This window comes from Dendropsophus ebraccatus, chromosome 4 (genome assembly GCF_027789765.1).
Source record: "Dendropsophus ebraccatus isolate aDenEbr1 chromosome 4, aDenEbr1.pat, whole genome shotgun sequence".
In the NCBI taxonomy this organism is placed as follows: Eukaryota; Metazoa; Chordata; class Amphibia; order Anura; family Hylidae; genus Dendropsophus; species Dendropsophus ebraccatus.
Genome location: NC_091457.1, coordinates 44,898,721 through 44,908,956, shown reverse-complemented (window position 1 = coordinate 44,908,956; position 10,236 = coordinate 44,898,721). Strand labels below are relative to the sequence as shown.

Genomic DNA, 10,236 nt, shown 5'->3' with positions numbered 1-10,236 from the left:
AAGTTTTCCTCATTGTAAAGAAAACTCTAACAAGTCACATCTAAGCAAATTGTATGCACATAAATAAGTGAATACATTTGTTGGAGTCTGTCTTTAAAGTTAAACTTTTTTTTGTAAAGTGAAGAAAGTCTCTTGGGGTCACAAGTGGTGTCACTGACTAGGTAGACGTCACAGCTCAAGCACCTGAGACAAATCTGGCAGTGGGACGGCTCTAAGCTGATTCCTTTTAGTGCCAGTTGTAGCTATTTCAAGGCTCTCTTCTTCCTCGGAGAGTACAGAGTACAACTAGTTTAGAATAACTTCCCTTTACTTATTACAACATGTGTTAGGTTGGAGATGGCTTTGCAAAGTTCCCATATGAAAATGCTTTATCCGACATAATGTTGGATTTTCTTTTTTTATAAAGAAGAAACAGATTTTTTTTTTGTTCCCGGAGGAGTAACAATATAACCAGTTTCATATCAGTTGCAATGCCTCACACACGTGCAAGGAACCCCAGCCCTATCCCTGATGTTAACTGGGATGTTGGACTCAAGGAAATGAACGAAACATGGAAAGGAGCTGTCGCCTGTATCGGGGTTGCGATATTCTTCATTATGACAATTGGCATTATCTATTGGCAGGTGATGGACCAACCTAACAAAAACTGGATCCTAAAAGGAGCAGTGAGTGGACTGATATGGGAAAGGGATACTCACACCCTGATTCTGCAGACGTTGAGTGAGAACAAAACATACGTGGAGATAGATGTAGGAAACTTTCCCGACATGGAACAAAATTTTGTTAAAAACTTATGTTGGCTTAATAAGACTGACTTTTGTTATACTTGGGATTCTATAACCGACCTTAAGATTGCACTAGACCGAAAATCCTCAGCTGGTACTGAGTGCTACAATATTACGTGGACCCCAATACATTGTGATGTTAAGTTAAAGGTATGTTTATCCAATAATGACTAATGTATTCCTATATATGTAATGTATAAGGTAAAGGAAATATTTGACACACTTCATTTTTGATGGTAAAGGCATCAGGGCCCTAAGTAAAGGAATGATTTTCTTTCTTTATGGTTTAAGTATGCAAGGTGGCACGTTCAATGAGATTTCCAAAGGGAAGCAGAACCATGAACTGACTTTCCAATATACAGTTTGTGTAGATGTGGCCCTCAAGTGTGGGGGAAGTGTTTAATATTGTATCATTACCTCCATAGTGATCCATGCATACGTGACATATGCTTTGATGACATGGCAAGCTTTTAGTAAAGTGATAGTTTTAGTCCCTAGGAATACATTGAGCTGTGTGACGGCCATATGTACTTGTACATTTAGTAAGATTTTCATGCAACTGACACAAAACAAAATATCGATCGGAAAAAGTTTCACTTACTGTACATTTTGCAACAATAATTAAAGCTGTTACGTAACCTGTGCTGATATAGATGCTAGGGATTGCAATAGAGTGTATTACCAAGAAACAACAGATATAGGTTTATCCCAGGCATGTTTCACTTACTGTTTATTTTCCAACCACATCTGCAGAATGTTTGTTTCAACTTCCCCCAAACTAACCTCAGACTGTGTTCCATTTTGCATATGTTAAGGTTTCGATCACATTCAACCTTACCCTATCCTCCAGGCTGTGCAAATCAAGCTCAGTAAGTCCTTTCTAATAATTTTATGCTTAGGACCATCCACCAGTTTTGCAGTCTGTCTTTGGACCCGTTCTATTTTATCAATATCTCTTTGTAGGTGACGTCTCCAGAACTGGACACAGTATTCCAGATGTGGTCTCATTAGAGCTCTATACAGCGGGATCACAATCTCCCTCTTCCTACTGGTTATACCTCTAGATATACAGTTAACTTGCTTCACCTATATTCTGCCATATTTTATTCTGATTGGCATTTTGGATTCGGGAGAGAATTTTTCTCCCTGTGCTGGGGTAACTGGCATATGCCTCAGGCTGGAAACACACAGGGTTGATTTTTGGAAAACTGCCACTGCAGTTTTTGTGCCAAAATCAGAAGTGTATCCAAAAGAAAAGAGAAGTACAAGTTTTCCCTTTATATTTTCCATCCCTTTTGAATCCACTTCTGTTTAAAAAAACAAAAAAACAAAAAAACCCTGCTGTGTGTGCTTCCAGCCTCATGGTTTTTTTTTTTTACTTCCTCTGGATCAACACAGTAGGGTTAGAGGTTGAGCTTAATGGACTCTTTATCTTTTTTTCAACCTTATTAACTATGTAACTATATAAAGGTCTCTTAAACAAGTTCTTTTGAAGTTGCAAAAGTCAAATACAACGTAAAACTCTCATGTCGTTCAAGGAATATAGAGATGCACATGGTCATAATAAGACTAATATGGGTTAAAACTTTTTCTACTTGAACCTCTGATTTTACACCTATGAATTTTCATATGAATCAATAAAAAATGTATTATGGTATATGACAACACATGCCATATTAGGTATATATATAAATATATGCTACCTACCGGTCTAAGGTATACACTGGTAGGATTTCCTGGTGTATTTCTCCAACAGACATCCCTAACAGATACCACTGAATTGCCACAAGTGCCCTTAGGCTCTCATGTTACTGCACAGCAGCATAACATAGCATAGTCTAGAATGCTTTTCTATACAGAAAAAAAGGTACATTGTCACATACCAACCTGATGGCAAACATTCTTTTTACAATTAGTTGGGTAAATGGAGCCCTATACATACATTTGGTAGATACGTCTGCAGCTTTTCCTGACATTTGAGTTAGGGCTCCAATATCACACAAACATGCCAAAACAGCATGGATTTGTGGAGGCATCAACTCCACAGGACCTCTCAAGGTGTCCTGTGGTAAATGGCATCAAGAGGTTAACAGCAAGTCCTTCAAGTCATGTATTTTATGAGGTGGGACCTCCATGTATCAGACTTGTCTTTTCCTGCCCATACTATAGACTCTTATAGCACTGAGATCTAGGGAATTTAGAGGCAAAGTTAGCAAACACCTTGACCAATTAGTCATATTCCTCAAACCATTCCTAAAGTAGTTTTGCAGAGTGGCGGGTCATTATGTAGCAATACTGCGGCCATGACAGGGGGACTTGGTCTGTACAATGTTAGGTAGGTCAAAGTAACATTAGCTTGAATGCCAGGACACAAGGATTCCCATACTGCTCATAGCACATGATAGTACCTTCTCTTTCACAGTCAGGCCATTAATGTAGGATCCTTGGTGGTCTAGGGCAGTAAAGGACTTAATACAGGAATCCAGTGTGGCCAAGGGCAGTAAAGGGGTTAATATTAGTGTATCTGGTGGACTAGGCTAGTGAAGGGTTTAATGTAAGAATATGTAATGATCTAAAGGGTTTAATATAAGTGTATTTAATAGTCTGGGGCAGTGTAGGTTTTAATGGAAATGTTCCTGGTGGTCTAGGGCAGTGTAGATGTTAATGTCAGAAGCTCTGGTGGTCTACAACCATAAAGGGTTTAATATCAGTATATATCTGGTAGTCTAGGGCAGTGCGTGTGTGTGTGTGTGTGGGGGGGGGGGGTTATTTCCAGTATCCCTGGTGATCTAAGGCAATGAACAGGTTAATCTTAAGTTCTAGGTCCCCTGGTGGTCTATAAACTGTTAATATGGGCATTCTAACTGCAGCATTTGTAATATACAATGCTGGGGATGGAATTTCTGCAGCCGCTGGCACCAGACTACCCTTCACTACATCCTTCTTAAAAGATTTACTGTGTACTTATTCCAATTACAGGACCCTGAAAGAGCCCAGTAATTGGATTTATGTCACTACACTACAACCTATGGAGGCCAACTAATGGTGACATGGGAAATTTCATTTACCTATTAGCTAGCCAGTAATCTAAGGATCTTGTTATTCTCATAACATCCATTTCTGTTATATTGTTGGGGGTATTTACCTGTTGCACCTTATACAAAGCCTTAACCAGTGGTTGTGTACATTAGTATAATACTTATTTATGCTTATCCTATGCTTGGTACAATACTCATAATACTTATCAGAGGTCTCCATGTTCTGAAGCTAAGCTTTCCTTTACTCAGAACAAACCTTCTTTTTGCTACCTAACTGCATACTGTATGTGGTTAGAGTCACTGGTGTTGCCCTCACCTCACCCTTTTGGCACCAGCATTGGATAGATGCCACACCAGTACCTTGCCAGCTATTGAGCCACTAGACCATTTTATGTATGTGTTTTGCACAGCGTCAGACTGGGATTTCTTGGCCCCATCCAGATGATTTGAGGACTCTCTCATTGTACAAAAAGGACATTACCATTACGAATGTATAATAGATTATTGTGAGTGTTTCAATATGAAATAGACCCTAGTGTCAAGTCGTACACTCCAAAGTCAGCTCCAGATAGTTTTACCTCTGATGCTTAATAGGCGCTCTATTATAATATCACCATAATTATTGTATTAGAAGTAGGGTCCACCAGTGGATCTCCCAGTACTCTGATGGGCAGGAATGATTCTAGGTTTTCTGCTGCCTGAGGCGAAACCTGAAATGGACCCCCCCACACCTAGTACCCACATCGCCTAATCACCCCCTTCCCCCAAGCCTATTGAGAATAATAAGTAAGTATGGCATGGTGCAGAAAACCTGCAGCTTATAGTAATAAGTGCATATGTCCCAAGGACAGTGTGAGATCCTAAGAACTAAGGGCCCTCTTACACCAAAAGATGTCTGACAGATTATCTGACAGATTTTTTCAGCCAAAGTCAGGAATGGATTATAAACAGAGAACAGGTCGTAAAGATAAGACTTACAATGAATTGTAATTACTCATGGTGATCTTATTCATGCTTATACTACTATTTCACCCTGTGATCCATATAAAGGAGTAGTGATCACTTATAGTGTAGTGATGTGTAAAGCATATAACAATACTTGCATAGTGTTACCAGTCCGAGACTTCCTTTCAATCTACATCTGTGTCCAGCTATCATCTGCAGGTCATGGGGTCAATGAAGTCAGTGGTGTGTAGCAGACAGTATAATTTTTGGCCACTCCATAAAACATGCTGCCCTTCAGAGACTCTACAAAGCTGCCGTCCAGATCCTGAGCAATAAACTCATTTCACCTCATGGCAGGAGTGACCGTGCTGGTGGGCCAGGCTGGCCCCAGTATTGCATCCTTGTTACGTCCTTTTTTTATTTTTGCAACATATCTATTAGTTATTCCCATTTGACAACTCTTGGTAATGTACATGATTGTTGGGCTAAACTATATATTCCACATAAAGTAACAGTATAGGTGGGCTTCATTATATTGACTTTCCCATCCAAGTCACTCATCATGTGTAACCTGTGCTGGTCACACAAGAGGTTTTCCAACACTAAAATGACATACATATCATGGCCTTCGCTGACTGGAAATATAATCGTAATGTGAGATGGAAATCCACAGTTTATGAATAGTCTGTGGTTCACTATATTTACTGTTATAATAATATTTTATTAGGAGGCATTTCATGATAAAGAACTTTATAATGGGGTCATGACTGAGTCATGGAGTGATGGAGTCATACATTTTCTAAATATCAATCAGCTCAGTTTACAAATTAGAACGTTCTTTTTGTGTTCAGCATATTTCTCTATTTCTCTGCACAGAACTTTTTAATGTATGTAGAAACCAGGGGTGTCACTAGCACTGGGCGTCTTTAGCTCAGAACCCCAAATGCCAGCGACTGCCAACCCCCCCCCCCCCCCCCCCCCGAACATAGATGCAGTCACATGGAGCAACAGAGTGGGAAACTATCAGTTCCCTGCTCTGCCATTCAGGGCTGGATGCAGCAGTGGGCCATCACGGGTGCAGAGCTAACCTTTTAACTGTAAGCTTTTGACTTGAATGAGCACTTACAGTTAAATGGAGTCCCTCTCTCTTCCCCAGTGTTTCAGCCCTCAAGTGATGTCTATTTTGTGACTGCAGAGCAAGGAAGAGGAAATGGAGGTGGACTGCTTTGGTGCCAGGTGAGTATGTGTGTTTGATTTTGATTAATATTACGTGAGGAGAGGTGGGTTTACCTACTGGGGGATTGGCCATGCAGGAGTTGCGTACATGGGGAAGCTCACTACCATGTCAGAGTTTTGTATCGTGGGAGCCTGCTTGTGGAGACCCCAATGATAGCTAGTATGAAGGGGCAGAAGCATACAGCTGCACGTGATGTGTTGCTACATGTCTGCTATAAACTGCACTGGCACACTTTGGCCCCTGTATATTAGCCATTGACGGGGGTCTCAGCATTTAGACCCCACTGATACAGATTTCTGGCATATAACTATGACATGTCAGAAAATCCTTGTAATATTAGGCATATATCAAAGAAAAAAAAAACTTTATGCCAACTTCTGTTTCTAGAGGAAATTGTAGAATCCAACAAATCTTTCTTTGTTGTTTTCAATAAAGAAATGTTATAAGATCAATGGGAGTTTATAAGATGAAGGGAGATTTCATTAAAAAACTTTCTAGATCTCTAAACAAAGATTGTCATCAGTCCAGCCTTTCATCAATAAAACTATAATTTATTGAAAATGCATTAAAATTGAGTTGCTATCAGCTTACCTGAAGCATTAATATCCAGACATGCCGACATGTTTTAAGATCACTCTTTGATTAAAAAACTAATATATAGAGATGAGCGAGTAGTGAAATATTCGACTTTCGAGAATTCAAATCGAATAGGCACCGATATTTGACTATTCGAACGAGTATTCAATCCCATTATAGTCTATGGGAAAAAAATTTGCGGCACTTGGAAATCAAAATTCGACCACTTGGAGGTCACCGAGTCCCTCATAAAACCCTCATAAAAACGATGCAAACACCTCCGGAATGACACTGGGACATTAGGGGGAGCATGCCTGGGTGCACCCAACACCCCAAAATCGCAGTATAATGCCACTCTCTGCAGTTGCGAAGGAAAAATATTTGCAACCGCTTTCCGAACATTTATGGCAATGTTCACACATTTCATTGGTATTTCTTGCGCAGTGTTACATACATGATTTCAATGTACGTTCGCAGAGCATCATGTTATTCGCGCGTATCACGCGTAATGCTGTACGAACGTTACTGGAACAGTATGTATGACGTGCCTTTTTCTGGGCTACTGGAACAATACGTATCACGTGCCTTTTACTGGGCTACTGAAACCGTATATATCAGGTGCCCTTAGTGGGCTACTGGAACAATATGTATAACGTGCCCTTAGTGGTGTTAAACAGGGACACTATAAGTCACTTGTACACGCAGGGTACTGGAATGAATACACCTGCTGATGCTGATGCTGCTGTTATATCATCTATTTCTTAGCACTGAGAAGTGCTTTGGATTCAGAGATGACTTTTTCGCTTGATCTTAGCCCTGAAAAGGACTTTTGGGTTCAGTAGTAATCCTGCCTAGCCAAAACCCTATTAAAACCTATCTCTCCATGCTGCAAGATCTTTTCCTGGCTAGGTTGAAAGCTCATCTGCGGTCGAGAGGCGGGAGGCTTGTATTTAAGAATCGAGTTCATGTGATTCAGCCATCCAATGAGGGTAGACGGCGTTTTCGCGCTGCGTGCGTACTCCCAGGGTCCCTCATGGCCTCCCTGCATGGTCATTGGATTAAAAAAAAGCGCCAACTGCGATGGGAGGGCTTTCGAATGTTTCCCACGTATTCACCTCACTAGTGGATTGAATTCGAATACCGCAATATTCGATTGAATACCTACTCCATCGAATCGGATTCGCTCATCTCTACTAATATACTTCAAATGTAATTTCTCGATATTGCTGCTTATTTAACTAGGTAACTAAGTTCTAATGCTTTTTTTATTCATTCATGGAGCTGTATCTAAAATAGTTTCATTACATTTTTTTTTTCTTTTGCTACTTGGATACTGCCTTGAGCCATGGGCAGCCTGGGAATAATTCTTTCCTTTTACCTAGGTTGCATTACGGAAAAAGGACTCAAGGTAGTGTATGGTGGAGATATCTTCTTTTTAAACTATGTTGTTTCCATGTCTCCAAGTTAAGCTAGTGGCACCTCCGTTGAGGTATATGGCATATGGCAATCATATTCAAATGTCCATTGGTGTCTTGACTCAGGACTCCTATGAATACCAGTATGGCAGATATTTAAAGGAAACCTGACACCCCCCGAGCCCCCGTTAGATACCCCTATACTTACCTCATCGCGCCGGGTCCCACTCCCTGAGCCGGTCGGGTGATTTCAGCGCCCGAAGCCCGGCACGCGCGCTCAGAGGAGAGTCCGATGCCCATAGAGAATGGCGGAGCTTCGGACTCCCCATTCATTCTCTATGAGCACCTGACTCTCCTGTGAGTGTGTGCACCGGGCTTCGGGCGCTGAAATCTCAGTCACCCAAATGGCTCAGGAAGCGGGACCTGGCGCCATGAGGTAAGTATAGTGGGATCTAACGGGGGGTTGGGAGCCTGTCACCCCGGCACGGGGGGTGACAGGTCCTCTTTAATTGAGCTCTGTTATTTCAAGACAGATAACATTGAGCGTTTTACAGACCAAACTGTTCTGGATGGCGAGAATGGACAGAATTTTCCTTTTTTTTTGAAAAGCTGATTACACAGAGACACAGAGACAGATTAGTTGGAGGTAAGATCAGAAGCAACGTGAGAAAATATTACTTTACAGCAAGAGTAGTAGATGCTTGGAACAAATTTCCAGCAGATGTGGTTGGTAAATCTACAATAACAGAATATAAACATGCCTGGGATAAACATTTATCTATCCTAAGATAATAAGAAGGAAAATACTAAAAGGGCAGACTAGATGGACTAGGCTTGTATTTTAGAACATGTTATATACAGAAATGCTGTATGGCAGTATTCAACTCATGAAAATAGACTGCTGCAAATGCAGTACCAAATTTACATCTCCCGAGCCTGTGGGCACAGATTGTCTGATGTCTTAGACTCAGCACATTGAGTAAGCTACATCTTAAGTTGTGAAAAGCTTTAAAAAGTCGGACTGCTCCTAAAATAAAGCAGAACATCTGACACCTGCTACATCCCTCTAGTGTGTATGGTATCCACAGCACAGGGAGTGCCTACCATATAAGTACCAATTTACGTATGAATAAAAATTGTTTAGTATATTCACGTATAGATCACCAACACAGCGGGGGCCACCTTCACTTAAGGGCCTATTAAGGGCTGTCAGCGCTCGTTTGCTCCTCGTTCCCCACTCGCTGCCGCCGCTATTCAACACGGTTGCAGCGAGCGGGTGAGTGTGGGAGGGGCGGCGGGGAGCTGCGGGGGGGCTGCCCGGGTGATCGCTAGATCGTCCGGGCAGCCGATAGGATATAGCAGTGTCTGCTGCCGATGCTCCTATTCAACGGAGCGACGGCAGCAGATCGTTGCTATATCAGTCGCTTGTTTTTCAACATGTTGAAAAACAAGCGACTGTCACGATCAGCCGACATGAACGATGTCGGCTGATCGTTGCACTCTATTCCACGGGACGATTATCGTCCGTAGCGGACGATATCGCCGAATACGGACGATAATCGTTCCGTGGAATAGGGCCTTTAGAGCCAATAGGCGTGCCTAGCACCTGCTGTATTCACATTGTGGCAGCTGGTAGGACATTGATCCTGGCTCTCCTCCTCTAATTTGAACTATTACCTGTGATAAATGGATTATTCCAGCTATTATAGAATATTATGCATACGCTCTATAATTCTGTATCTGCAATTTCCCTACAGTTCTCCAATCCCACACATAATAAATGCTATGTCTCCAGGATCGTCTGTGAGAACAGCAGAGCTTTGGTGTGTTAATATGATTTTCACCATGTCATGTGAATTGCTAAACCTTGCTAATCTTGTCTTGAGAATTAAAGAAAAAAATATATAATGGCTATACAGTATGTGACTATGGGATTTGCATTGAGGACAATAGGTTACTTGACCAAAGTTCACACATACAGGTTGTCCATTTACCAGAAACCAAAATAGTTCTCATTATAGTTCTATCAGTGAGGACTATTACACTCCTGTTAGAACCCAGCCAGTCATTATGGAGTACTTTAGTGAACAGCTGACAGCCCTGTGATGAGTGGCAATGAATGGAGGTCGGAACGAATTTAATCTAAATGGCATTTACTGATGAGTATCAGTATTTGCTGTAAAAAATCTATATAAAGCGTGAGTGTGTTATCCATTAGCCACAACCTTAAATCATTGACA

The 10,236-nt window shown here is 41.3% G+C and overlaps 1 protein-coding gene across 1 annotated transcript in view; it reads left to right on the top strand.

The window, feature by feature from the left end:
- The first annotated feature begins 291 nt into the window (after positions 1–291).
- The window catches only part of LOC138789620 (SITS-binding protein-like), a 36,025-nt gene continuing 26,080 nt past the window's right edge, over positions 292–10,236 (top strand). Inside the window, exon 1 of the mRNA XM_069968353.1 lies at positions 292–935. Coding sequence (XP_069824454.1) covers positions 471–935 — 465 coding nt within the window. The 5' untranslated portion in view covers positions 292–470. The remainder of the gene's footprint in view (positions 936–10,236) is intronic.